At 68.2% G+C, this 27,930-nt stretch overlaps 2 protein-coding genes across 3 annotated transcripts; one reads left to right on the forward strand and one right to left on the reverse strand.

Moving 5' to 3' along the window:
• The first annotated feature begins 6 nt into the window (after positions 1–6).
• HDAC5 (histone deacetylase 5) lies at positions 7–22,732 on the forward strand. The gene is given in 28 exon segments (XM_050912069.1): positions 7–101; positions 2,921–2,995; positions 7,486–7,706; positions 9,675–9,813; positions 10,064–10,138; positions 10,141–10,177; positions 10,296–10,423; positions 10,568–10,699; positions 11,179–11,291; positions 12,192–12,323; positions 13,304–13,523; positions 13,675–13,895; positions 14,469–14,635; positions 14,679–14,742; positions 15,239–15,395; positions 16,198–16,331; positions 16,415–16,535; positions 16,652–16,701; positions 16,797–16,904; positions 17,725–17,780; positions 17,885–17,972; positions 18,073–18,203; positions 18,309–18,398; positions 18,537–18,655; positions 18,754–18,887; positions 19,122–19,206; positions 20,339–20,492; positions 22,028–22,732. Coding segments are annotated over 28 exon segments (3,213 nt in total). The 5' UTR covers positions 7–79; the 3' UTR covers positions 22,068–22,732.
• A 1,368-nt stretch (positions 22,733–24,100) lies between these two features.
• On the reverse strand, positions 24,101–27,930 carry G6PC3 (glucose-6-phosphatase catalytic subunit 3). 2 transcript variants are annotated; one of them, XM_050911827.1, is made up of 7 exons: positions 27,916–27,930; positions 27,065–27,291; positions 26,630–26,736; positions 25,929–26,019; positions 25,419–25,537; positions 25,134–25,275; positions 24,101–24,991 (listed from the first exon to the last, which is right to left on the reverse strand). In XM_050911827.1, exons 2-7 carry the CDS (start codon positions 27,280–27,282, stop codon positions 24,640–24,642), a joined length of 1,029 nt encoding a protein of 342 aa, XP_050767784.1. In that variant the 5' UTR covers positions 27,283–27,291; positions 27,916–27,930; the 3' UTR covers positions 24,101–24,639. The 2 variants fall into 2 exon arrangements, with proteins under 2 accessions (XP_050767784.1, XP_050767785.1); XM_050911828.1 differs by lacking the exon at positions 27,916–27,930 and adding an exon at positions 27,495–27,526.

Consider the following 27,930-nt stretch of genomic DNA (forward strand, 5'->3'; position numbering starts at 1 on the left):
CGCCCCGGCCAGCGCTGACGGCCTCTCCGGATAGCCCCCTCTCCGCGCCCCCCGGCACCGCTGTCACCCGCCGGCCACCATGGACCCCCAGAGCGACGCAGGTGAGACCCGGGGACGCTGGGGTGGGGGGGGGCTGCACCCAGCCAGGCACCCTGCCCTGTGCCAGGCATCATCCCATCCCCGTCCCCCCCCCTGCATCGGGGTCGGGTCCCCACCGTGGCCCTGGACCCCCCCAGCACCCATCGGGTGTCGGGGGGGACGGGGACCGGCGTGCCACGGCGGCGTCTGACCTGGCACGGCATATCAACACCGCGCGCCCGCCGCCACCGCCGCCGTGCGGCTCATTAGCGCCCGCGTGGGTGTCACCGTGCGAGACGGGCGCGTGCGGAGCGGCGGCGGGCGCAGTGCCGGGGCCGTGCCGGGTGCCCGGGGTTGTGCCAAGCCGCCCCCTTTCCCGGTTATCCCGGATCCCCGGCATCTGCCCGCCGTGGGGGGGGGGGGGAAACTGAGGCAGGGGGTCAGGTCACCGCCGTCCTGCCGCCGTGGTGCGGGTCACACGCGGCGGCTGCTTCGGCTCTTTATGGGTGAAATGCGGCGGCACCGCTCGGCGGCGGGTCCACGCGGACCCCGCCGTGCCAGGACGTAGGGTCCCCTCGGTGACATCCCGCGGTGGCGGCACATGGGGACGGCCTGGGTGACCGCGAGCCGCCGCGAGGGCTGTGCCCGTGCTATATCGGCTGCTGCTGGCTCCTCGTCAAAGCCGCCCTGTAATTAGCCCGGTGGGAATTCCAGCAACATCTGGACGTGCGCGTGGCCCCCGGCGCTCGGCCGGGGACAAGCGGCTCCGCCGACCCCCGCGGCCGCCTGCAGCCTTTGGGGCGCTCGGGAGGGGAAACTGAGGCACGGGGTGGTGGCAGAGCCCCGCCATCCCGCTGGATGGAGCTGGGGACTTGCCGTCGGTTCGGGACGGGGCTGTGTGTCCCCTCTGTCCCCAGAGTCGTCGTCGTCCCCCCCCGGCGCTGCTCGCCCCCGGTGGTGCCGCTGCCCGTTAGCCGCCCGCCGGTATTTTTGGAGCGGCCGCAGGGCTGGAGCGCCGCCCGGCCGTGCCTGGCACGGGGCTGGCACGCGGCGCGGTGGCACGGGGACACGGCCCGGCTGCCTCTGCCCATCCCCGCGGCGCTTTCCTCGGGGTCCCCTCCTGGCCGTGGCTCCGGATCCGGCTGGGGCTGAGCCTGGGGGGGGCTTTGGGGGCCCCTTGGGAGATGTTTTTGTGGGGCGAGGCCCTTCGGCTGCTGTGATGACTTGGGCAGGTCTCAGCTGGGTGTCCCAGGGCTTCATCCGTCACAGGGACGTGGCAGAGGGCACCCCGGAGCCTGGGGGGGGGTCCCCAATCACCCTTTGGGTGCTCTGTGTCCCCCAGGGTTCTCCACGTGCACCCCTTTCCCACGCTCACCCCAAAGCCAGGTCCTGCAGGAGCCAAGCGTCCCCCGGCATCGCACGGGTGGCGGTGGCATCCCCGGGGGTGCAGGCACCCGGCTCCCCTCCATCCCTCCCAGGGTGCTTGGGGGTCCCCAATTCCCTCCCCCCCCCATCCTACAGATGTGCCACCACCTCTGGATGAGGCTGCCTGTGCCGGGCCACCTCCCTGCCCTGCCAATTTGCTGCCTGCATCCTGCCTGCACCGGGGTGCCGGCCAGTGCGTGCCCGGGGGTCCGGCAGCCGGGAGGGCTCGTTCCCGTGGCCTCCTGCCCGCTGGCGGCACCAGAAATAGCTGGGCTGACGTCAAGCCCCAAAGCACCCCGGGGGGGGGGGACGGCAACGACGACGATGGACTAGGGGCCGCGGGGGGGGGGGGCGGCCCATAAATATCCCGGCTATTAAAAGTCTCGGCTTGGGATTAACGCGCTGGTAAATAAACGTGGATGCTGCCGGCGGGGCGGGGGGGGGGGGTTTACACATGGCGGGTGGGGTGGCGTGGGGGGGGGGGGTCCCCCCATCCCCAGGGTGGGGGGTGTCCCCATCTCGGCCCGTTGTCACCCCCGGGCCCGACCCAGCTGAGCCGCTTCGGGTCACTGATCCGGCAGGAATGTGCTGAGTCGGCGTCTGAGCCCCTGCGCCGGCCCCGGGGACCCCCATCCCCCGGGGGGCTCCCATTGGGGGGGGCGGGGGGGGTCCTGGCTGGAGTGGGGGGGCTGCTTGCCTTCGCTTTCCCGGAGTGGGGGCTAATCCCCCTCTGTGTAACCCGGATTTTATTCCCGGCAGCGCTGATGCGGATTAACGTCCCCGGCAATTAGGGACTTCACGGGACGAGGGGGGACGGGATGGGGCTGGGGGTCCCCTGGGGGGGGCATGGGGATCCCAGCCCTGCTGCGGGGGCTCCCCACCTTCCCCCATGCAGGGGCAGCCCCTCTCCCCCAGTCCCCAGGGCAGTTTGGGGGTGCAGCCGGGTGGCCCCGGTGTGTCCCCGGAGGGGGCTGTGTCACAGTGAGGGGGGGGGACACGCACACAGCGCACCCCGTCCCGCGGGAGCCGTCGTGGCTCCCCCCCAGCACGCTGCCCTATTTATAGCCGGCTCCTCCCGTGTGCCGGCTATTTCCAGGCGCCGGAGAGAAGAGCCTGGCCGGAGGCGGGGGGGGGGGACGGACGGACGGGGACCGCGGGGTGGCTGCAGGCAAGGGGGGGGGCCACCCAGCCCCACCCTGCCCGGGATGGGGGGCCAGACCCGCTCCCCTCGCCCCTAACTCCGGGGATGCTTGGTGGCCCCGGGCCAACAGCTCCCACGTCCCCCCCGTGCCAAGGGGGTGGGGTGGGGGGGCTGAGGCCGGGGGGGGGGACACGGACATACCCCGGGGTGTCATGGTGTCCCCCCCCCCGTGATGCTGCAGCCCATTTATGGGGGGACACGGCTGTTTCTCCGCAGAGGGGGGGTCCGGCCACGAGCCCTCGCTGGAGCTCCTGTCCCGTGCCCAGCTCCACGCCGCCCTCCCCGCCCCAGGTGAGTGCTGGGGGGGGGGGGGGGTGTCCCGGCCCCCCCCCCCCAAACCCGGTGGCATCCCGCCTGGCACCAGTCCTGTCCCCAAGCATTGGGACATTTCGGCTGCGTGTTGTGTCCCGTCCCCCCCCCGGGGCTCTCCCTTCCCGTGAGGTGGGGGGGGAGCACACCTGGGATGTGCCCCCCAGTATCGTCCCCATGCCGGTGACAACCACGGCGCTCCGGGACGGATCCTGCCTGGAAAGCCTGGCACCCACAGGCAGCGCTTCCCCCCCCCCCCCCCCCCCGCCCCGGCTCCATGAGTTTTGGGGTGTCCCATCCCTGGGGGGGCAGATCGGCCATAGCTCTGCCCGGGGTGGGGGGCACCCCGGTCCCCAGCCCCATGGGGGGGGACACCCGGTGGGGGTTTTTAGCTCCTGCTGTGCCAGGAGGGTCGTGGTGTCTCCCCACCGGGATGAGAGTTCCCCGGCTGCTCCGCACCGGCTCTGGGGGCGGTTTTGGGTGGTGGGTGCTGCAGGGTGCTGCCGCCCAGGGGTGGGTGCTGCCGTGGTGGCACATGGGGACGCGGGCGGGTGCGGAGAGGTGGCCGTGGTCTGGCACAGGGGGTTTAAGCGTGGCACGGTGTGATGGTGTGGGGGTGTGCGCGCCCTCGTATGGGTGTGCAAGGGGGAGAGTTGCTCTCCTTGCGTGAGCGTGCGCGGGTGTGCAAGGGGGAGAGCTGCTCTCTTTGCACTGGTGTGTGCGGGTGTGCAAGGGGGAGAGCTGCTCTCTTTGCACGGGTGTGCAAGGGGAGAGCTGCTCTCCTTGCACGGGTGTGCAAGGGGGAGAGCTGCTCTCCTGGCACGGGTGTGCGCAGGTGTGCAAGGGGGAGAGCTGCTCTCTTTGCACAGATGTGCGCGGGAGTGCAAGGGGGAGAGCTGCTCTCTTTGCACGGGTGTGCACAGGTGTGCAAGGGGGAGAGCTGCTCTCTTTGCATGGGTGTGCGTGGGTGTGCAAGGGGGAGAGCTGCTCTCCTGGCACGGGTGTGCAAGGGGGAGAGCTGCTCTCCTGGCACGGGTGTGCACGGGTGTGCAAGGGGGAGAGCTGCTCTCTTTGCACGGGTGTGCATGGGTGTGCAAGGGGGAGAGCTGCTCTCCTGGCACGGGTGTGCACGGGTGTGCAAGGGGAGAGCTGCTCTCCTGGCACGGGTGTGCATGAGTGTGCAAGGGGGAGAGCTGCTCTCCGTGCATGAACAAGCGTGAAAGGGCGGGTGACCGCAGCGATGGTGGTGCTGCCCACCCTGGTCTGCCCGGTGGTGGGGATGGATGGGGGGGGTCACTCGGGGGGGGGTCCCCGCCGGGGTGTCCCCCGTCCCCCCCCATCCCCATTACCCGCAGGACAGCCCCCCCATTGCACCCCCACGGGGACGGTGCCAGCCCTCGCAGAGGGACCTGCCGCACTGGCCGGGGGGGCCCTTTGATTTGGGGGGGGACCCATGGGCACTGAGGGGTTAACCAGCTCCCATCCATGCCAGGGAAGGGCCTGGGGGGGGGGGGGGGGGCCGCAGGGTGGTGGCCCCCCCGGCAGGGTGGTGGCCCAGCAGGGTGGGGTGGTGGCCCCGGCCCCTTGCCAGCCCAAAGCCACTTCTGAGCCCCTAAGTGCGGGTTTGGCCGGGGCTGGGCCACCTCCTGCCCCGGCCCCTCCCGGGGCTATTTTTAGCCACCACCCCCCCCCCCCGTGTGCTACCCCCACCCCAGGGCTGGGTGCTGCCAGCCCCCCATTGCACCCCAACACCCACTGGGGTGGTTTTGTCACCCCCCCCCCCTAAACTGGGGGGCTGTCAAGTCTGGGGGGCTGCAAGGGCACCCCAGTGTGCCCCCACCCCAAATCCCCCCCCTTTCCCCCCCCCCCCCCGGGAGAACCAACGCCCCCCCCCAGGGGTGAATTGGGATGGTGAGGGGGGGCTGGGGGTTCCTCACGGCCCCTTTTGCATGTCCAGGGGGGGCTGGCACTGACTGGGGGGGGCTGCTTGGCACTGGGGGCACTGGTACATAGTGGGGGGGGGGGGCTGGTTAGCTTGTGGGGGCTGCTGCTTGGCTTAGGGGGCTGGCTCATACTGGGGGGGCCTGATTGATACTGGGGAGGGGGCTGGCACTGGGGGGGCTGGTTGGCACTGGGGAGTGCAGAGCGGTACTGGGAAGGGGGGACTGGCAGGTTTTTTGGGGGGGCTGGCAGTGGGAAGGGGGGGGGCCGGCTGGGCGGGGGGGGGGGGGTCGGTGCCCAAGCTCCGCGGCACGGTGACGTCCGCAGGTCCGTCCCGGGCACACGTCAGTGCCCGACGTGCAGCCGCGTGGGGTGGCGGGGGGGGGGGGGGCCGGGGCGCATTAGCATGCAGCGCGTGCCCCCCGCCCCCGCCTTCCTGTTTGCGTGGGGATGGGGGCCCCCCCCCCACTGTACCCCTCCATCTGGGGGGGGGGGAGCAGGGGGCCCGGATGCCTGGGTTCCCTCCCCATGTCCTTTGCTGCTGGGGGGGGGTGTGTGGTGTGAGCTGTGCCCCCCCCCATTTTCTTTGGGAGCTCAGTGGTCACTGGGGGTTTATGCCTGTCCCTGAGTTGGGGCTTTAGGGGGGACGGGGAGGGGGGGACATGGGGGGCTCGATCTTCCCCCCCCCGGCTGCCCTCTGCACCAGTTTGTTGCATGTTGCAGATGTAGGGGCTCGGCTCGGGGTGACCCCCCCCCCCCCTGTTTTTTGGGTGGGGGAGGGAAACTGAGGCACGGGGCTGATCCAGGGTGCTTGGAGCTGGTGGGAGACCCCTGGGGTCCTGATGGGAGGGGCTGATCCCTGACACCCCCCCCCCCCCCCCCCAGCCGGCAGCCCCCCAACTGCTCCTGAACTGCCCCCCATCCCTGGGAATGTCCAGCATGCCCCAGCTGTCCCCCATCCCTGGGACACCCCCTAACTGCCCCCTAAGTGCCCCCCATCCTTGGGACCCCCCCCAAATTGCCCTTGACTGCACCCTATCCCTGGAAAAGCCCCTTAATTCCCCATCCCTGGGACACCCCCAAACTACCCCCCTAAGTGTGCCTGAGCTGCCCCCCATCACCAGCGCAGCCCCCTAACTGCCCCCCATCCCTGGGACACCCCTAGACAGCCCCCTAAGCCTGCCTGGCTGTTCCCCATCCCTGGGACACCCCCAAAACACCCCCAGCTGCCCCCATCCCTGGGACACCTCCAAACTACCCCTTAAACATGTCCCAGCTCCCCCCCCCCATCCCTGGAACACCCCCAAACCACTCCCAGCTGCCCCCCATCCCTGGGACACCTCCAAACTACCCCTTAAACATGTCCCAGCTCCCCCCCATCCCTGGAACACCCCCAAACCGCTCCCAGCTGCCCCCCCATCCCTGGGACACCCCCAAACTGGCCCCTAAACATGTCCCAGCTCCCCCCCCATTCCTGGAACACCCCTAAATTGCTCCTAGCTGCCCCCCCATCCCTAGGACACCCCCAAACTGTTCCCTAAACGTGTCCCAGCTCCCCCCCATCCCTGGAACACCCCCAAACTGGCCCTAGACATGTCCTAGCTGCCCCTCCATCCCTAGGACACCCCCAAACTGTCCCTAAACATGTCCCAGTTCCCTCCCATCCCTGGAACACCCCCAGACTGCTCCCAGCTGCCTCCCCATCCCTAGGACACCCCCAAACTGTCCCCTAAATAAGTCCCAGCTCCCCCCTATCCCTGGGACACCCCGAAACTGCTCCCAGCTGCCCCCCCCATCCCTAGGACACCCCCAAACTGTCCCCTAAACATGTCCCAGCTCCCCCCCCATCCCTGGAACACCCCCAAACCACTCCCAGCTCCCCCCCCATCCCTGGAACACCCCCAAACTGCTCCCAGCTGCCCTCCATCCCTGGGACACCCCCAAACTGTCCCCTAAACATGTCCCAGCTCCCCCCCCATTCCTGGAACACCCCTAAATTGCTCCCAGCTGCCCCCCATCCCTAGGACACCCCCAAACTGTTCCCTAAACGTGTCCCAGCTCCCCCATCCCTGGAACACCCCCAAACTGGCCCCTAAACACGTCCCAGCTCCCCCCCCATCCCTGGAACACCCCCAAACCGCTCCCAGCTCCCCCCCCCCCCATCCCTGGCACACCCCCAAACTGTCCCCTAAACATGTCCCAGCTCCCCCCCCATCCCTGGAACACCCCCAAACCGCTCCCAGCTGCCCCCCCCCATCCCTGGGACACCCCCAAACTGTCCCCTAAACATGTCCCAGCTCCCCCCCATCCCTGGAACACCCCCAAACCGCTCCCAGCTGCCCCCCCCCATCCCTGGACACCCCCAAACCGCTCCCAGCTGCCCCCCCATCCCTGGGACACCCCCAAACTGTCCCCTAAACATGTCCCAGCTCCCCCCCCATCCCTGGAACACCCCCAAACCGCTCCCAGCTGCCCCCCCCATCCCTGGGACACCCCCAAAGAGCCCCCCTAAGCCTGCCGGGTGCCCGCAGGGGCGGAGGGGCCGGCGGAGGCGCGCGGGGCGCCCGAGGCGTGCGGGGAGCGGCGGGGGCCGGGGCTGGACGCGGCGGCGCGGGAGCGGCAGCTGCAGCGGGAGCTGCTGGCCCTCAAGCAGCAGCAGCAGCTCCAGAAGCAGCTGCTCTTCGCCGAGTTCCAGAAGCAGCACGAGCACCTCACCCGCCAGCACGAGGTCCAGCTCCAGAAGCACCTCAAGGTGGGCTGGGGGCGATGGAGCTGGGGGGGGGGGGCATCGGCTGTCTGGGGTGATGGGGCTGTCGGGGGGAGATCGGGGGTGATGGAGCCGTGGGACATCACGGGTCTGGGGTGATGGAGGTGTCGGGGGGAGATCGGCGGTGATGAAGCCATGGGACATCACCTATCTGGGGTGATGGAGCCATGGGACATCACGGGTCTGGGGTGATGGAGGTGTCGGGGGGAGATTGGGGGTGATGGAGCCATGGGACATCACCTGTCTGGGGTGATGGAGCAATTGGGGGGAGATTGGGGGTGATGGAGCTGTGGGGCATCACCTGTCTGGGGTGATGGAGCTGTTGGGTGAACATTGGGGGTGATGGAGCTGTGGGGCATCACCTGTCCGGGGTGATGGAGGTGTTGGGGGGAGATTGGGGGTGATGGAGCCATGGCACATCACCTATCTGGGGTGATGGAGCTGTGGGGCATCACCTATCCGGGATGGTGGAGCTGTTGAGTGGATATTGGGGGGGATGGAGCTGGGGGGCATCACCTGTCCGGGGTGATGGAGCCGTGGGACATCACCTATCTGGGGTGATGGAGCTATTGGGGGGGAGATTGGGGGGGATGGAGCTGTGGGGCATCACCTGTCTGGGGTGATGGAACTGTTGGGTGGACATTGGGGGTGATGGAGCTGTGGGGCATCGCCTGTCTGGGGTGATGGAACTGTTGGGTGGACATTGGGGGTGATGGAGCTGTGGGGCATCACCTGTCTGGGGTGATGGAACTGTTGGGTGGACATTGGGGGTGATGGAGCTGTGGGGCATCGCCTGTCTGGGGTGATGGAGGTGTTGGGGGAGATTGGGGGTGATGGAGCTGTGGGGCATCGCCTATCTGGGATGGTGGAGCTGTTGAGTGGATATTGGGGGGGATGGAGCTGGGGGGCATCACCTGTCTGGGGTGATGGAGCCGTGGGACATCACCTGTCTGGGGTGATGGAGTGATTGGGGGGAGATTGGGGGTGATGGAGCTGGGGGGCATCGCCTAACTGGGGTGATGGAGATGTGGGGCATCGCCTGCCTGGGGTGATGGAGCTGTTGGGGGGAGATTGTTGGGGATGGAGCCATGGGGCATCACCTGTCCAGGGTGATGGAGTCATTGGGTGGAGATTGGGGGTGATGGAGCCGTGGGGCATCACCTATCCAGGGCGGTGGAGCTGTTGAGTGGACATTGGGTTGATGGAGATGTGGGGCATCACTTATCTGGGGTGATGGAGCTGTTGGGGGGAGATTGTTGGGGATGGAGCCGTGGGGCATTGCCTGTCCAGGGTGATGGAGTCATTGGGTGGAGATTGGGGGTGATGGAGCCATTGGGGGTGATGGAGCCATGGGGTATTACCTGTCTGGGGTGCTGGAGCCTTTGGGAGGGTTACTGGGGGTCTTGGAGCTGGAGGGCATCACCTGTCCACAGTGATGGAACCAGTGGGGAGGGATTGGGGGTGATGGAGCCGTGGGGCATCTCCTGTCTGGGGTGATGGAGCCATTGGGTGGAGACTGGGGGTGATGGAGCCGTTGGGGGTGATGGAACCGTGGGGCATGTCCTGTCTGGGGTGATGGAGCCATTGGGGGGGGGGAGATTGGGGGTGATGGAGCCATTGGGGGTGATGGAACCGTGGGGCATCTCCTGTCTGGGGTGATGGAGCCATTGGGGGGGGAGGTTGGGGGTGATGGAGCCATGGGGCATCACGTTCCTTGGGGTGCTGGAGCTGTGGGGTGTCGTACCCCGGGGTGATGGAGCCACGTGGGGGGGGATCAGGGCAGGGTGGCGTGTACCCCCCCTGGGGCCTGATCCTGTGGAGGGGGTGGGAGATGGAGGGGGTGGGAGATGGAGGGGATGGGAGATGGAGGGGATGGGAGATGGAGGGGATGGGAGATGGAGGGGGTGTCCGTCCCCAACCCCCCCCCCCCCCCCCGCCGGCTCCATCCCGCAGCAGCAGCAGGAAGCGCTGGCCGCCCGCCGGCAGCAGGAGCTGGAGCAGCAGCGGCAGCGGGAGCGGCAGGAGGCCCTGGAGCAGCAGCAGCGCCTGGAGCAGCTCCATGCCCTGCGCACCAAGGACAAGAGCCGCGAGAGTGAGCGGGGACGGGGGGGGGGGTCCTGTGGGGGCTGTATGGGGCCCGGGAGCAGAGGTGGGGTCTGGGGGGCAATGGGAGTGGTGTGGTCTGGGGTGGTATTGGGGTGGGGGGGGGTGGATGTGGGTGCAGGAGGCTCCCAGAGGGGCTGGGGGGGGGGGGGGGGGGGGGGGGGGGGGGGGGGGGGGGATGTGTTGTGTGTCCCCCCATCCCAGCTGTGTCATGTGTGTCCCCCCCCCCCCCCCCCCAGGCGCCATCGCCAGCACGGAGGTGAAGCTGAAGCTGCAGGAGTTCCTGCTCAGCAAGACGAAGGAGCCAGGCACCGGCCCCCCAACCATTCCCTCCCCCAGCACCCTAAATGTTGGTAGGTCACCCCCAAACCCGGACAACCCCCCCAAACCGGGGAGGGGGGGACCCAGGCGTCCTAGCGGGGTCTCTGCCGCCTTCGCCCCCCCCCCCCTTCCTCCCCTCCCTCCCCCCAGGGCTCACCACACCTCGTTGGACCAGAGTTCCCCCCCCCAAACCGGCAGCCCGGGGACACCCCCATCCTACAAACTCCCCCTCCTCGGCACCTACGACGGCCGGGATGATTTCCCACTCCGCAAAACTGGTGGGTGCCGGACCGCCGGCGGGCGGGTCTCGGGATGATGGGGCCGGGGGGGGGGGGGGGGGGGGGATACCGGGAGCCGTGCCGGGGCTAACGCCGCTTCCCGGGTTGCCCCCCCCCCCCCTGCCCCCGCCCCCCCCCCCGCAGCCTCCGAACCCAACCTGAAAGTGCGGTCGCGGTTAAAACAGAAGGTAGCGGAGAGGAGGAGCAGTCCCCTGCTGCGGAGGAAGGACGGCACCGTCATCAGCACCTTCAAGAAGCGAGCCATCGAGATCACGGGTGAGCCGGGGGCGCACGGGCCGGGCCGCGCCGCGTGCCTCAGTTTCCCCAAGTCGCTGGATATTTCCCCTGCGGCGATGGGGGCCTCCAGCCGGGACCCTGCGTCCTCTCCCTGGCTACCGGGGCGCGTACGTGCTTGTGCGACGTGTGTGCACACAACGTGCTTGTGCACGTGCTTGCACAGCACGTGTGCACACACATGCTTGCGCAACGCGTGCGCACATGCTTGCGCAACGCGTGCGCACACACATGCTTGCGCAACACGCGTGCACGCGCTTCTGCAACGCGCAGGCACGCGTGTGCACGGGCACACGCGCGCTTGTGCGTTTGCAGGCCTTTGCACGTGCACATGCATGCTCGGGTGCGGGCTGCCCTGTCCCTCCTGCGGCCGTGCAGCCTGGGAGGGGAAACTGAGGCAGGGGTGGGGGCGGTGGCGGTGGTGGCGGCCCCCCCCCCCGTGACGCCTGCCGGCCCCGCAGTGTCCTCGGTGTGCAGCAGCGCCCCGGGCTCCGGGCCCAGCTCCCCCAACAGCTCCCACAGCGCCATCGCCGAGAACGGCTTCACCGGCTCCGTCCCCAACATCCACGCCGAGGTAGGAGCTGCCGGGGGCGGTGGCACACGCGTGTGCGGGGCGCGTCCCGTGAGCGTGCGCAGGGTGGAGGTGTGTGCTGTGAGCATGCTCGGGGGGCACACGTATGTGCAGGCGTGTGCCGTGAGGTTGTTCAGGGTGCACATGTGTGTCCAGATGCGTGCAGCCAGGGTGTGAGCTCAGTGTGCGTGCGCGTGTGTGCAGATGTGTGCTGCGAGCATGCTCAGGGTGCACACGTGTTCAAGTGTGTGCAGCCAGGGTCCTCAGTGTGCACACATATGCTCAGGTGTGTGCTGTGAGCGTGCTCAGGGTGCACACGTATGCTCAGGCGTGTGCTGTGAGCACGTTCAGGGTGCACATGTGTGTCCAGATGCATGCAGCCAGGGTGTGAGCTCAGTGTGCGCGCGTGTGTGTGCAGATGTGTGCTGTGAGCATGCTCAGCGTGCACACATGTTCAAGTGTGTGCAGCTAGGGTCCTCAGTGTGCACACATATGCTCAGGTGTGTGCTGTGAGCGTGCCCAGGGTGCACACGTATGCTCAGGCGTGTGCTGTGAGCACGTTCAGGGTGCACACGTGTGTTGTGTGCTGTGAGTGTGCTCAGGGTGCGTGTACGTTCAGGTGTGTGCAGCCAGGGTGCGTGCTGAGTGTGCACACATGCATGATGTGAGCATGCTCCGGGTGCACACCCGTGTTCAGATGTGTGCAGCCAGCATGTTCAGTGTGCACACGTGTGCTCAGGTGTGTGCAGCCAGCATGTGCATGTTTGGGGTGCACGCGTGCGCTCAGGTGCGTGAAGCCCGTGTGTGCTCCCGGGACTGCAGTTCATGCGTGTCCGTGGCGTGTCTTGGCACGCACGTGCGCGTGTCCATGGCGTGTCGGTGCCGTGTCCCCCCGCCCCACAGCAGCTCCTGCCCCAGCACCGAGCCCTCACCCTGGACGGCGCCAGCCAGCTCAGCCTCTACACGTCCCCGTCCCTGCCCAACATCTCCCTGGGGCTGCAGGCCACCGTCACCGTCACCAACTCCCACCTCAACGTGAGTGGGGCTGGCGCGGGGGCTTGGCGTGGGGACCCTGCGCCCCGTGGGGCTGGCGCAGGGACCTGGAACCCCATGGGGGTTATACGGGGACCCTGCACCCCACGGGGTGGCACGGGGACCTGGAACCCCATGGGGGTGATGTGGGGACCCTGCGCCCCGTGGGGCTGGCACGGGCACCTGGAACCCCATGGGGGCGATGTGGGGACCCTGCGCCCCGTGGGGCTGGCACGGGGACCTCGAACCCCATGGGGGTGATGTGGGGACCCTGCACCCTGTGGGGCTGGCACGGGGACCTGGAACCCCATAGGGGTGATGTGGGGACCCTGCACCCCCATAGGGGCGATGTGGGGACCCTGCGCCCTGTGGGGCTGGCATGGGGACCTGGAACCCCATGGGGGTGACGTGGGGACCCTGCACCCTGTGGGGCTGGCATGGGGACCTGGAACCCCACGGGGGTGATGTGGGGACCCTGCGCCCCACGGGGTGGCACGGGGACCTGGAACCCCATGGGGGTTATATGGGGACCCTGCGCCCCACGGGGTGGCACGGGGACCTGGAACCCCATAGGGGTGATGTGGGGACCCCACAGGGGATGGCACAAGGACCTGATGTCCCTTAGGGGTGGCCTGGGGACCTAGCACCTCGCAGGCTTGGTGTGGGGACCCAGTGCCCCACAGGGGACCCTGTGCCGTGGGGTGACTGATGGGCAGGAGGGGGGTTCCAAGCCAGGAACCCCAGTGTCCGGGCCCCCCTTATCCCCCAGGGCTGGGTTTGTGCCTCAGTTTCCCCATAGGAGAGAAACCGAGGCACGTGGCGGGAGGACTGCCAGTGCCCCAGTGTCCCCAGTTTAGGGTGCTCCCAGGTTGGGGGGAGGCACAGGGTTGGGGTGGGGGGCATCCCTCTACGCGTGGCTGCCGAGGGCTGGGCTGGTGGGCTCGGGGTTGGGGTGGCCACTGTGCCATTCCCTCTCCCCACAGGCGTCCCCCAAGCTGTCGCCGCAGGCGGAGGCCGAGCGCCCGGCAGTGGCCGCCCTGCGTCCCGGGGCCGCCCTCACCGGCAAGTTCCTGAGCACCTCCTCCATCCCGGGCTGCCTGCTGGGGGTGGCCCTGGAGGGGGACCCCCCCACCGGCCCCGCGTCCCTGCTGCAGCACGTCCTGCTGCTGGAGCAAGCGCGCCAGCAGAGCACCCTCATTGCCGGTGAGTCCCCTGCTCTGCCTCAGTTTCCCCTGCTCTGCTTGCAAACCCCCTCCTCACCCCCACACCCCCCCCCCCCAAGCTGGATTTTGGGGGGGTGGGGGGGTCTTGGGGGGTGTCCGGGTGCTCCACTGATGGCAGCCGGGTCCCTCAGTGCCGCTGCATGGGCAGTCGCCGCTGGTGACGGGGGAGCGCGCGGGGAGCGTGCGGACGGTGAGCAAGCTGCCGCGGCACCGGCCCCTGAGCCGCACGCAGTCGTCCCCGCTGCCCCAGAGCCCCCAGGCCCTGCCCCACGGCGCCCTGCCCCACGGCGCCCTGCCCCACGGCACCCTCCAGCACCACTTCCTCGACAAGCAGCAGGTCCAGCTGGGCAAGGTGGGGCAGGGGCTGCCGTGGGGCTGGGAGAGGTGTAGGGTGTGGGGTGAGCGTGGGGCTGGTGTGGGGTGGGCACGGGGTGCGTGTGGGGTGGGCGTGGGGCATAGGGTGGGTATGGGGTGGATATTGGGTAGCTGTGCGGTATGGGGTGGGCGTGGGGTGGATACAGGGTGGGGACGGAGTATGGGCTGTATGTGGGGTGGCTATGGGGCGGCTATGGGGCATGGGATGGGTGTGGGGTGGATACAGGGTGGGGATGGAGTATGGGCTGTATGTGGGGTGGCTATGGGGCAGCTATGGGGCACGGGATGGGTGTGGGGTGGATATAGGGTGGGGATGGAGTATGGGCTGTATGTGGGATGGATATGGGGCGGCTATGGGGCGTGGGATGGGTGTGGGGTGCATATGGGGTGGCTGTCAGGGGGGGCGTGGGGCATAGGGTGGCCGTGGGGTGGATATTGGGTAGCTGTGGGGTATGGGATGGATGTGGGGTGGGCACAGGGTGGCCACGGGGTGTTGGGGGCGTGAGGGGGGGTCAGTTTGGCCCCCCCACACCCACCGCCCACCCCCCAGCTGCTCCCCAAGCCGGGGGAGCTGGCGCGGCAGCCCCCCACCCACCCCGAGGAGACGGAGGAGGAGCTGACGGAGCAGCAGTCGCCCCCCCCGGATGATGGGGTACCCCCTGGCCCCCCCTCGCCCTCGTCTCTCCGGATGCTGGGGACCCCCGGAACGGCTGCAGGACCCTGAGGGCTGCGAGGTGCCCTGCGAGGAACCGGGTGACAGCGGGGACGAGGCCGAGGTCCCCGGGGTCCCCGATGTCACCGAGCTGGGGGTCACATACAAGCAGGTGAGACCTCGGGGGCCCAATGGATCAGTGCAGGGCTGGGGGGGGCACCCCAAATATCACCAGCTCCTTAAATGCCCCCCCCCAAACTGTTGCACAAGCATCCTGGGCGTGAGCATCCCCTTTGCACGCGCATCTCTCTTGCACGAGCATCCCTTGCCCGAGCGCCTGGTCCCCAGCTCTCCGGCCAGCCATGCCCGCCCCCCCCCCCAGGTTTTTGGGGCCCGGCCCCCCTGCATACTGCCGCAGTGATGACTCGGAGGGGCCGGTGACTCATTCCCCCCCCCCCCCCCCACCTCCGGCCTCCCAGCTCTGCCACCCCCGCACCACGGCCCCCCCGGCCCCCGGCGTGACTCATCCCCCCCCCCCCCCCCCCCCAACCTCGGACGTGGCCGCCCCCTCCCCGGCCGGGATGGGGACACAGCCGTACCTTGTGCCGGGTGATGGCCGCGGCGGGACCGGGGCTGACGGGGGGGGCCGGGACCCCCCCCCCCCTTAGGTGTTCCCCGAGGCGCCGCTGCAGCTGTACCCCGCTCCCCCCTTGGGCATCCTGGCGTTGCCCCACCCGGCCCTCGCCCGCACCCAGTCGTCCCCCGCCAGCGCCGGCGTCAAGCCCCCCGCGCCCGACGGGCCCCCCAAGCACCTCTTCACCACAGGTACGGGGTGGGGGGGTGGCTCCGGGCATGGCCCGTGGGGTACGGGGCACCCCACGGGGTGCCCCATCCCTTGGTAGACCCCTAGGGATGTCTGTGTCTCCCAGGGTGCCACACCCCTTAGGTGGGGGCTAGGGGTGCCCTTGTCCCGTGGGGTGCCCCTGTCCCACAGGGTCCCCCATCCCTTGGTGTGCCCATGTCCCACGGGGTCCCCCGTCCCTCAGGGTGACATGGGGTGCTCCTATCCCATGGGATCCCCCTGTCCCATGGGGTGCCCCATCCCTCAGGGTGCCCAGGATTGCCCTTGTCCCAAGGGGTGCCCCTATCTCACAGGGTGCTCCATCCCTCGGGGTGCCCATGTCCCATGGGGTGCCCCACCCCTTGGGGTGCCCAGGGGTCCCCCTGTCCCATGGGTTCCCCCTGTCCCCTGGGGTTCCCAATCCCTTGGGGTGCCCAGGGTTCCCCCTATCCCATGGGATCCCCCTGTCCCCGGGGTTCCCAATCCCTTGGGGTGCCCAGGGTTCCCATATCCCATGGGATCCCCCTGTCCCCTGGGGTTCCCAATCCCTTGGGGTGCCCAGTGTTCCCCCTGTCCCATGGCATCCCTCTGTCCCATGGGGTGCCCCATCCCTCGGGGTGCCCAGGAGTGCCCACGTCCCACGGGGTCCCCCTTTCCCATAGGGTTTCCCATTTCTCGGGGTGCCTGGGGTTCCCCTGTCCCAGGGGTGCGGGGGGGGGGGTGGGGGGGGTGGGGGTCCCGGGGGGGGGCCGGTCCCAGGTGTGCCGCTGTGGCTGCCCGGCGCAGGCGTGGTGTACGACACGTTCATGCTGAAGCACCAGTGCACGTGCGGGAACACCAACATCCACCCCGAGCACGCCGGCCGCATCCAGAGCATCTGGTCCCGTCTGCAGGAGACCGGCCTTCTCGGCAAGTGCGAGGTGAGGCACCCCACGTCCTGGGGGTCCCCTCCTTGTCTAGGGGGGCTCACCCCTGTGTTCCCCCCCCCCTCCCCTTTCTCCAGCGCATCCGGGGCAGGAAGGCGACGCTGGAGGAGATCCAGACGGTGCACTCGGAGCATCACACGCTGCTCTACGGCACCAGCCCCCTCAACCGCCAGAAGCTCGACAGCAAGAAGCTCCTGGGTAGGTGCTGGCTGGGGTGGGGGGGGGTGCCCGGTGCCTGGGTCCCCCTTTTAGAGTTGGGGGGGGGGGGATACTGTCCCCACACCCCCCCGTCATGGTGCTCTCTGCCCCACCAGGTCCCATCAGCCAGAAGATGTACGCCGTGCTGCCGTGTGGGGGCATCGGGGTGAGTACGTGGTGGGGCAGGGGGGGGTCCCCAGGCTGGTCTGGCCCCGCTGACGTGTCCGTGTGTCCGTGTGTCCGTGTGTGTCCCTGCCGCAGGTGGACAGTGACACAGTGTGGAACGAGATGCACTCGTCCAGCGCCGTGCGCATGGCGGTGGGCTGCCTGGTGGAGCTCGCCTTCAAGGTGGCCGCCGGGGAGATCAAGGTGAGCGGGGCAGGTTGGCACGCCGGCGGGCGTCCTCGCACGCGTCCCCCGGGCCGCCTGCACGCTCGGGGTGTGCACGCTTACCTGGGGAGCAGCCCTCGTGCACGCTTGCATGCATGTGCACCGCCCACGTGCGTGCTCACCTGGGGGTGCGGTGGCCCTTGCGCAAGCTTGCGTGCATGCGTGCTGCTTTCTTGCACGCTTACCTGGGGGTGTGATGATTCTCATGCACACTTGCGTGTGCGTGCACTGTCCTCACGCATGCTTACCTGGATGCTTGATGGTTCCTGTGCAAGCTTACGTGTGTGTGCACCGTTGTCATGCACACTTACCTGGGGATGTGATGGTCCTCAAGCATGCTTGCACGTGTGCACTGATGCCATGCACGCTTACCTGGGTGTGCACGGTGGCCCTTGTGCACGCTTGCATGTGTGCAGTGTTCTCCTGCATGCTTACCTGGGGGCGTGATGGCTTCTGTGCAAGCTTGCACATGTGCACCACTCTTGTGCACGCTTCCCTGTGGTGTGTGTGATGGTCCTCAAGCAAACTTGCATTTGTGCACTTGCCTGCACGCTCACCTGGGTGCGCATGACGGCCCTCATGCACGCTTGCACGTGTGCCCTGTCCTTGTGTGTGCTCGCATAGGTGCACATGCTTGCATGTGTGTGCAGTGCACTCGTGCATGCTTGCATAGGTGTGCATGGCAGCCCTTGTGCATGCTCGTGCGCGTGCTGCTTCCCTGCACGCTCACCCGGGTGTGCGCCACCGTCCTCGTGCACGCGCGGGCACGTGCCACACGTGTCCCTCTCTGTCCCCGCAGAACGGCTTCGCCGTCATCCGCCCCCCAGGACACCACGCAGAGGAGTCCACGGCCATGTGAGCACGGCGGGGGGGGGGGGGATCCCCACCTGGGGTGGGGACAGCGGTGACCCGGGGGTGCCTGGAGCCACCCCGGCGCTGACCCTGCCCCCTGTCCCCAGGGGCTTCTGCTTCTTCAACTCGGTGGCCATCTCGGCCAAACTGCTCCAGCAGAAGCTGAGCGTGGGCAGGATCCTCATCGTGGACTGGGTACGGCACCCCCTGGGGAGGGGGACGGGGACCCCCCTCGGGTGATGGGGACCCCGTGGGATGGGGGGGGGGGTCCCTGACGCCGCCGGCACCCCGGCAGGACATCCACCACGGGAACGGCACCCAGCAAGCCTTCTACAGCGACCCCGACGTCCTCTACATCTCCCTCCACCGCTACGACGATGGCAACTTCTTCCCAGGCAGTGGGGCGCCTGAGGAGGTACCGGGGGGGTGCTGGGGGGTGGGGGGGGGGGAGGGCGGTCACCCTGTTGTGTCGTCCCCCCCCCAGCCCGGCTGCGGCGGTGGGGGTCACCCGTGGCTGTGCCCAGGTGGCAGCGGGATGGGAGTGGGCTACAACATCAACATCGCCTGGACCGGCGGCGTCGACCCCCCCATCGGGGACGTGGAGTATCTCACCGCCTTCAGGTGGGTGTCCTGGGGGGGGGGGGGGGGGGGGGGGGGGGTGTCCCTGGACCCTTGGGGGCTCCCCATGTCCTGGGGGGGGGTGTCCCTGCACCCTTGGGGGGGGCTCCCTGTACCCGGCCCTGACCCTCTGCCCCCCAGGACCGTGGTGATGCCCATCGCCAACGAGTTCTCCCCGGACGTGGTGCTGGTCTCGGCCGGCTTCGACGCCGTCGAGGGTCACCTCTCCCCGCTCGGCGGCTACTCCGTCACCGCCAAATGTGAGTGGGGTCTGGGGGTGTCCCCAGGGTGGGGGACCCTGGCCGAATTGCTTGTCACCCCGCTCCCTCCCTTTGGTACCCCCCCCCCCCCCCCCCAGGTTTCGGCCACTTGACGAAGCAGCTGATGATGCTGGCGGGGGGCCGGGTGGTGCTGGCGCTGGAGGGGGGGCACGACCTGACGGCCATCTGCGACGCCTCGGAGGCCTGCGTCTCCGCTCTGCTCGGCCTGGAGGTATGGGGGTCACCCGTGGGGACCCCCCCCTAACCCGTGGGGATCCCCCTTGCCACCCCCCCCCCCCCCGGAGTGCAGGGTATATTGAGGTGCACACCCTGCGCCGTGCCTCAGTTTCCCCTGGGTTGATGAGAGGGGCTCCAGTCCCGTCCCTGCTCTCGGCAGGGGGCTTTGGGGGTGCTGGTGGCAGGTTTGGGGGTCTTGATGGTTCCCCCCATCCCGTCCCCCCCCCAGCTGGAGCCCCTGGATCCATCCCTCCTGCAGCAGAAGCCAAACGTGAACGCGGTGGCCACCCTGGAGAAGGTCATCGAGATCCAGAGTGAGAACCTGCGGCCGGGGGGTGCACACAGACCCTGCCGGGGTCCCTGGGGGGTCCCTGCGGCTGTCCCTGCCGCTGGGGGACACGGGAGGGTCCCTGGAGCTGATTCTGTCATGGGGGGGGGATACACAGAGGGGTCCCCAGGGCTGTCCTCACCATTGGGGGACCCCAGCAGGTCTGTCCCTGCCATGGCGGGGGGGGGGGGGATGATGACGATAGCTGGGGACTGTCCTTGCCTTGGGGGGACCTGGTGGGGTCTCCAGTGCTGTCACTGGGATTCTGAGGGGGTCCCCAGGGCTGTCCCTGTCTTGCGGGGGACCCAGAGGGGTCCCTAGGGCTGTCCCTGCCATGGGAGTCCCATGGGTCCCTTGGGACTGTCCCTGCCACGGGGGTCCTGTGGGTCCTTCTGAGTTGCCCCTGCTGTGGGGGGGTCCTGGGCGTTCCCTGGGTTGTCCCTGCCGTGGGGGTCCCCAGGGCTGTCCCCTCCGTGGGGGTCCCCAGGGCTGTCCCCTCCATGGGGGTCCCGGGAGGTCCCCAGGGCTGTGCCAGCTGTGGGTGACACAGGGGGTCCCTTGGACCGTCCCTGCCATGGGGGTCCCATGGGTCCCCTGGGACTGTCCCTGCCACGGGGGTCCTGTGGGTCCTCCTGAGTTGCCCCTGCCGTGGGGGTCCTGGGGGTCCCCTGGGTTGTCCCTGCCGTGGGGGTCCCCAGGGCTGTCCCCTCCATGGGGGTCCCGGGAGGTCCCCAGGGCTGTGCTGGCTGTGGGTGACACAGGGGGTCCCTTGGTCTGTCCCTGCTGTGGGGGTCCCATGGGTCCCCTGGGACTGTCCCTGCCACGGGGGTCCTGTGGGTCTTCCTGAGTTGCCCCTGCTGTGGGGGGGTCCTGGGCATTCCCTGGATTGTCCCTGCCGTGGGGGTCCCCAGGGCTGTCCCCTCCATGGGGGTCCCGGGAGGTCCCCAGGGCTGTGCTGGCTGTGGGTGACACAGGGGGTCCCTTGGTCTGTCCCTGCCATGGGAGTCCCATGGGTCCCCCGGGGCTGTCTCTGCCGTGGGGGTCCTGGGGGTCCCCCGGGGCTGTCCCTGCCCGGGGGCCGTGGCGGGGCCCGTGCCCAGCCCTGCCCGCACCCGCAGGCAAGCACTGGGGCTCGGTGAAGCGCTTTGCGGCGGCCGTGGGCTGCTCCTTGCTGGAGGCGCAGAAGGGGGAGGCGGAGGAGGCCGAGACGGTGACGGCCATGGCCCTGCTCTCGGTGGGCGCCGAGCAGGGGAGCGCCGACCCCCAGCCCAGGTACGGCCCCCCGGGATGCCCCCGGCTGCGCGTGGAGCCACGCGTGTCCTCAGAGGGGAGCGATGCGTGTTCCTCTGGGCTGTGCACGGAGCCACGCGTGTCCTTGGGGGGATGCGTGTCCCTGGGGTTGTGCATGGAGCCACGCGTGTCCTCGGGGGGATGCGTGTCCCTGGGGTTGTGCATGGAGCCATGCATGTCCTCGGGGGGACGCGTGTCCCTGGGGCTGTGCATGGAGCCATGCGTGTCCTCGGGGGGATGCGTGTTGCTGGTGGTGTGCATGGAGCCATGCATGTCCTCGGGGGCACGTGTGTGTCCCCTGGGGTTGTGCATGGAGCCATGCGTGTCCTCGGGGGGATGCGTGTCCCTGGGGCTGAGCATGGAGCCACACGTGTCCTCGGGGGGATGCGTGTCCCTGGGGCTGAGCATGGAGCCACATGTGTCCTCGGGGGATGCGTGTCCCTGGGGTTGTGCATGGAGCCACATGTGTCCTCGGGGGGATGCGTGTCCCCTGGGCTGTGCACGGAGCCACGCGTGTCCTCGGGGGGACGTGTGTCCCTGGGGCTGTGCATGGAGCCACGCGTGTCCTCGGGGGGATGCGTGTCCCCTGGGCTGAGCATGGAGCCACGCGTGTCCTCGGGGGATGCGTGTCCCCTGGGCTGAGCATGGAGCCACACGTGTCCTCGGGGGATGCATGTCCCTGGGGTTGTGCATGGAGCCACGCGTGTCCTCGGGGGGATGCGTGTCCTTGGGGCTGTGCATGGAGCCACGCGTGTCCTCGGGGGGATGCATGTCCCTGGGGTTGTGCATGGAGCCACGCGTGTCCTCGGGGGGATGTGTGTCCCTGGGGCTGAGCATGGAGCCACGCGTGTCCTCAGGGGGATGTGTGTCCCTGGGGCTGAGCATGGAGCCACACGTGTCCTCGGGGGGATGCATGTCCCTGGGGTTGTGCATGGAGCCACGCGTGTCCTCGGGGGATGCGTGTCCTTGGGGCTGTGCATGGAGCCACGCGTGTCCTCGGGGGGATGTGTGTCCCTGGGCTGAGCATGGAGCCACGCGTGTCCTCGGGGGGATGCGTGTCCCCTGGGCTGAGCATGGAGCCACGCGTGTCCTCGGGGGATGCGTGTCCCTGGGGCTGAGCATGGAGCCACGCGTGTCCTCGGGGGGATGCGTGTTGCTGGTGGTGTGCATGGAGCCATGCATGTCCTCGGGGCACGTGCGTGTCCCCTGGGCTGAGCATGGAGCCACGCGTGTCCTCGGGGGGGCTGTGTGTCCCCCCTGGGCTGTGCATAGAGCCAAGTGTGTCCTTGGGGGGGGTGATGGACATGTGTCCCCCACATCGGCGTGTCCCACCCTGAGGATGACAGGAAACCGGGAGGGTTGACGGGGCCGTGGCCAGGGCTGCGGGGGGCTGGAGCAGCCGTGCCCGGTGCCGAGCTCCCGGCATCGCTGCCTCAGTTTCCCCAGCCGGGGCTGGGCGCCCGGTCCCCGGTGCCGCAGGATCGGCCCCGCTCAGGCCCCGCTCTGCCCTTGGCCAGGCCGGCGGAGGAGCCGATGGAGGCCGAGCCCATGCTGTGACCCGCCGTCCCCCCGGCCCCTCGCCGCACAGCCGAGATTTTTTTTTTCCGTTTCCGAAAAAGAAAGAAACACCGAGAAGAGAAGAAACACACACACACACACACACACACACAAAAAAAAATCACGTTTGGGGGGGAAAAAAAAACCAACAAAAAAACCACGTTAAAAAAAAAAGGACAAAAAAACCCACCCCGAAATGGAAGAAACTGGGAGGAAAAACAGAAAAAAAGAAGAAAATATTTTCTTTTTCTATTAAAAAGAGGAGAAAAACACAAAAAAATACCCCCCCCCGTCCTGTTGGACCCAGCTCCACGCGGTGTTTGCAGTCATGTCTCTTGTGAAGCATCGGTTCCACCAGCACCCCCGCTCCTCCCGCCCCCTCCGTCCGTCCGTCCCTCCGTCCGTCCGTCCGTTGGGTTTTCCCGTCGCTGCCCCGGGCCCCCCCGGCCCCCCGCCGCAGCTCCTCTCTTTTTTTTTTTAGGGGGTTTTCCTTGTTTTCTTCCCCCCCCTTTTTTTTTCCCACTCGTTCCCTCCCCGGCTCCGGCATCCGTCTGTCCCCCCCCGGGGGAGGCGATGGGAAATATTCGTGCCTTTAATTAAGTCTTTTTTTTTTTTTTTTAATGCCTTAATTTCCCTGTGATTTTTTGGGTTTTGTCAATTTTCTTCTCCCCCCCCCCCCCCCCCCCCCCTTGGCGTCCCCGTTTCGGAGGGGGACGTGAGACGCAGGGGACGAGCCCCGTCCCCTTTGTCACCCCCGGGTCGATGGGTGACAGATCCCGGCGCCTTCGTTGGGATAAAACTTTGTCCGTTCTTAAAAGAGAGGAGGAAAAAAAGGAAAAAAGACCAAAAAAAAAGAGGAAAAAACCACTTTATTTGCCTGTTACTTCACCAGCCAGAGGGGACTTGGAGCGATTTTAGCTTTAAAAGAGAGAAAACAAAAAAAAAACCAACCCACACACAAAACAAAGGTATATAATTTTATTACAGATGTATTATTTAATAGTATTTTTTTAATGGATGGCACCGGCCGCGGGTCCCGGGGCAGAGGGGGAGGACGGGGACAGCGCTTCGTGTTTTAAGTTATTCCGGGGGGGTTTTGGGGTGGCTGCGGGGGGGGTCCCCAAATTGGGGGGGTGGTGGCAGAGGTGGGGATGAGCGTGTGTCCCCTGTCACCTTCCCCCGGCCCCGGGGGACCCCAGCTTGGGGCGATGGGTGGGGAGGAGGAGGGGGGGGGGTGTCACCGAGTGCTGCAGGGACCCCAGTCTGGCTGTCCCCAACACTGGGGACAAACACCTTGGCCCTAAGGCGGGGGGGGCTCTGTTGGGTGGTGGTGGCAGCGCGGGACCCTCCCCATCTCTCCCCTTTTGGGGCGTGGGGGGGTGTCATAGCCCCCAGCCCCCCCATCCCAGGAGGGAGAAACACCTCGCATAGAAACCAACCACCTCCCGGGGGGGCGAGGGGTGCCGGCCCCCGGCAGTGAGGCCGTCTTGCTTTGGGCTGGTGTCGTTGTGTGTCCCCCCCCCATGTCCCGTCCCGTCCCCCCCCCCCCCCGCCCCAGCCCTGCCTCGGTTTCTTTTTTGTCCGTCCGACGCCCGCTCGCGCGCTCTCGATATGGTTTTCAGTTGAGTATTTTGTAAGATGTTACCGATGTTCGTCCTTGTATAAATAAAACTGTTTCTGGCAATACCCGGCGGCGCCCCGCTGCGTTTGGGGGGGCCCCGAGGGAGGTACCGGGGGGGGTGCCGGCACCTTTGTGTCCCTTTTCCCGTCCCTGTGTCCTCTTTCCCGTCCCTGCGTCCCCATTCCCATCCCTGTCGGAGCAGGACAGACATCCCCAAGGCTTCATGGTTGCCCTGCGTGCCTCAGTTTCCCCACCTACAGCAACAGGGCTGCCCCTTTCCCATCCATCTGGCACAACACTGGGGTGTGGAGCTGGACCAGCCCGGCTGCGGGGGCTCCATCCACCCCGTTACCCCCCTCTGCCCTGCCCCGGGGGTCCCCAGCCCTGCCCGTGCCCCCCCCTTTTTTGAAGGACTCAGGGCTGGCAGGTTGGTAATGGTGGTTTTATTTGGTTAGAAGGGGGGTGGCCCCTCCGGCCACTGCGGTACGGTGGGGATCCCAGCGTGGGGGATCCCGACCCCTCCCTGCCTCAGAGGGGGAAACTGAACTGGGAGAACTGGGGCAGCTGGAAGGGGGCCCAGGGCGGGGAGTGGAAGGTGGTGCCATTTGTCAGCGACCCCAAGGCGGGGGCTGTCCGTACGCCATGTCCTGAGACCTGCTGGGCACCGGGCACCCCCAGCTCTGCCGCCCACCAGGCACTGTGCCCCCCCCTGCCTCCCCCACGCCTTGGGGGGGGTCCCACCGCCCTGGGGGAGCAGCGCAGTTAGCGCAGCGAGGGTTAAACAACTGGCCTGTGGTCCCAAGGGGGAACCGTGGGTGCGTGGAGCCGGTGGTGGCCGCGTTCAGGCCACGAGCCACCGGTGATGGGCATAGCCAAGGGCAAAGCCAGGGCGCAGGACTCACCGGGAGACGGTGGGGAACCCTACGGTGGGGACCCCTACGGTGGAGACCCCTACTCGGCGTGGGGGGAGCCCCGCAGGTGGGCGAGGGAGAGGATGAGCCAGGGCAGGAGAGATGCCACCAGCCAGGGCCCAACGGCGTACTTGAGGAAGCTGGTGCCGTACCACAGGGTCACGTCCGTCGGCTGGAGAAGCCGGTGCAGACCCTGCACGGCCACCAAGGCTAGCATGGCGCCGGCCACGCGCTGCCGGGGGTCCAGCCGCTCCCCCCGGTGCAGGGGGAAACCGGCGGCCAGCCCCAGCCCCAAGGCGCTGCCGGCGTCGCGGCAGATGGAGGTGAAGGGCCGGGTGTCGAGGCGGAGCCAGGCAGGGTCGGAGCACCATTTGGTGGCCAGGCGGATGGACCTGCGGGGTGTGTGTGGGGGGGGAACTCTAGGGCTAGCCCCACACCAACCTGGGGGGCAGAATCCCTGGGGCTAGCCCCACATTAGCCTGGGGGGCAGAATCGCTGGGCTAGCCCCCCCCCCCGCCTCCGCTGGGCACTCACCAGTCGATGTCGATGCCGGCGGCGATGGCCAGGCTGTGCAGGGCGAGGGAGCCGAGCAGCAGGGCCAGCGTGGCGGCCGTGAAGAAGCCCACGGTGTGGGTGGCCGGGGTGCGAGCCTGAAGCCCCCAACCCAGGGCTGCCCCTGGATGGCGAGGACAGGGAGGTTGGGGTACCGGGATGGATGAAAGAGGGGCGGCTCGAGGGAAGGGGAAGCTGCCCAAAACACCCTGGCCCAGGGGTGGGTGTCGGGCTGCGGGTGGAGGGACCAAATGTTCACCCACTCACCTGCCAGGATGCCACCGACCACCTGATGGGGGAAGTGGGCTAGGACGAAGACCCGTGAGAGCCCCATGGCTAGCTGGAGCAGGGCGTAGGTGCTGAAGGGGGTCAGCTTCACCACCGGGCTGGAAGGCAAGGAGGGTCAGCGGTGGGGAGGCAGCCGTCAGGTCTGGCTCGGTGCTCCCGAGCGTGTTGTGCCAGGCAGGGCAAGTTTGGCCCCGCTTGGCAGGAGGAATGAGTAAAGCACAGGTGAAGAAGGCAAAAAAAAAGCTCGGTGGGGCAGGGGGGAGCTTTGTGGGGGTCTCCAGGGCTTTGCAGCCTGTTCCCACAGCAGCCAGAGCTGCCAGGGTAAAGCTGCGTTCCGCAGGAGCTGCCCCGCTGGGAGGGCACCCTTCCCACCCCCCCCACCCACCCCGTGGCTGCTGCCCGCTGAGGAAGGGTCCCACATCACACCCTCCTCTTCTAAATAGTGCTCTGGAGATTTCCAAGCACCGGCTTCCCCGTCCTGGGACTCACCTCCTGGAGTGTCTGGATGCCAGCGCCGTCAGAGCGGTGACGAGCGGCCAGAGAGCTGCCCCCGTGATCATGCAGTGGCCGGAGGGGCTCCCTGCGAAGGGGAAGCACAGGACGCTCGACACGGTGGGTCAGGAGGGGAGCGTGTCCCAGCGGGGCGAGCACCCGAGGTCACTCGGGAGAGCTGGGGACGCGTCTGCTGAGCCTAGCCCTCGCGGCTGGGCAGCCCAGCCTGCGCCCTGGGTTCCCTCCTGGCTGACAGCCACGGCCGGCGCAGGGGGCTCGGCTTGAGGATGAGGATGGAACGAGCCGGTGTCTGTGGATGATGGTCGCTTGCTCAAAAAAACAGGCAGAGATACGGGCTCTGCGGGCAGGGGAGGCCAGGCGGAAAGGGCGAGCGAGGCGCCCTGGTCCCTGCCGCCGGCAGACTCTCCTGCGGGTTTCCTGGCCCCGGAGCTGCCTGTGCCGTGCGCGCCGTGCCAGCAGCCGTGGCGCCCGGCCCGCTCCCCGCCGCTCGTTCGTTTGGTCTGCCGCGAGGTGCTGGCTGACAAACGGCTTTCCCGCCCGGCGTGTCCTGCCAGCCCGGCAGCAGCCTCCAGCCGCAGCGTTCCTGCCCGGATGGGGCCTCCCGGCTGCTGCGGCCCTTCCCTACGGATCCCGGGGCCTGCCGGAGATGCAAGGAAAAGCTTTCACCCGTAACTCACCCGGTCCCGTTTCACAGGAGACGGGGAACTGGCGCAGTGCGACCAGCTCCTTGCTGGCGAGCCCTGACTCATGGACCCACCAGAACGGGCGCTCCCCGAATAAGAACCTGGTGGGGAGAGAAACCAGAGAGCAGTGAACGGCCGAACGCGACCCAACGCCTTCGCCACCCATCCCTGTGGATCCGAGGGCTGAAGCTGGCAGCGGGAGGGCAGGATCCTTGCCAGTTCTTACGGCTCCCGGGCTTTTTTCTGCCATGAATGCCTGGCAGATGTGGTACCGTGGCTCGGGTGACCCGCAGAAACTCTGCAGGCGAGGAGGAGCACGCGTCTCTGCCCGCTAGGTTGTGTTTCTGCTATTGTGAACGTGCCACCGCTCAGCCCTCGGGGTGTCACCGGGTGTGACAGGGACCCTGTGGCTCCCGGCTCTCCCCTCACCATTTGAGGACCACGTTGAGCCACTCTGACACCAGGCCGGTCCACAGCACCGACACCCCCACCTTGCGGTCGAGAAAATAGGCGAGAGGGAAACAGACGGTGAAGATGCATTTGGGATCGGCCAAGGAGGTCACCGAGATCCAGAACTTTTCCAGCCAAGGCGGCCCGGACTGCAGCACCTCTGCGAAGTGGATCCCGGCGGTGTGAAGGGCATCCATCGCGCCGGGCTGGAGGGAAAGAGGGAATGTTAGAGAGCTCAGGCCTCGGCACGGAGCCTTCGGGACAGGCAGGGACCTTGGGAAGGGGGTGGGAGGTGGCTCCCCGGGATGGGTGTCACGCCGCGGCCGGCTCCCGCGCTCGGTGTGACCCCGAGGGACGCCTTGGCGTGCGATGCCAAGCGCTGGCACGGCTTCAGGGAGCCGTTCGCCACCTGAAGTTTGCCCGCGAAGGACTCCGGGAACCTTCGCATCCCGCCGGCGGCCCCGCAGCTCCCGCCGGCGCAGATGGCCGTGCCGGGCAGCATCGTCACATATGCGTGGGGCTGTCTGCCGAGGGCCAGCACCGGGCAGGGCCCCGATCGGTGGGTGCTCTGGGCTGACCGAGCATGGGCACATCCCGGGGCGGCGGGGGGGCTCAATGTGGGGTTCGCCGGAGCAGCCAGGCTGCCCCGAAGAGCCCCGGCCTCCCTGGAGCAGGCCCGGGGCCTCCCTGGGTCTACCGGGGGCTGCTGAGACGGTCCGGCCCTCCCGGGAGCACCTCGTGGTGCCACGGTGGGCCCGGGGGGGGTTCCTGAGGGGGGTGTCTGTCACCGGGGCCCCCGCTCCCTCCCGGCCGCTTCCCTCGGCTCTCACCCGGTCTCTTCCGCC

The sequence above is a fragment of the Gymnogyps californianus genome, chromosome 28, assembly GCF_018139145.2.
Source record: "Gymnogyps californianus isolate 813 chromosome 28, ASM1813914v2, whole genome shotgun sequence".
Taxonomy (NCBI): Eukaryota; Metazoa; Chordata; class Aves; order Accipitriformes; family Cathartidae; genus Gymnogyps; species Gymnogyps californianus.

Excerpts from the sequence above, each read along its gene's own strand:
- G6PC3 (XM_050911827.1), bottom strand. The coding sequence starts at position 27,282 with ATGGATGCCCTTCACACCGCCGGGATCCACTTCGCAGAGGTGCTGCAG. Across the intron at positions 25,538-25,928 it reads GCATCCAGACACTCCAGGAG|CCCGGTGGTGAAGCTGACCC; the intron begins GTGAGTCCCAGG and ends CTTGCCTTCCAG. Across the intron at positions 25,276-25,418 it reads GGTCGGTGGCATCCTGGCAG|GGGCAGCCCTGGGTTGGGGG; the intron begins GTGAGTGGGTGA and ends CTCGCCATCCAG.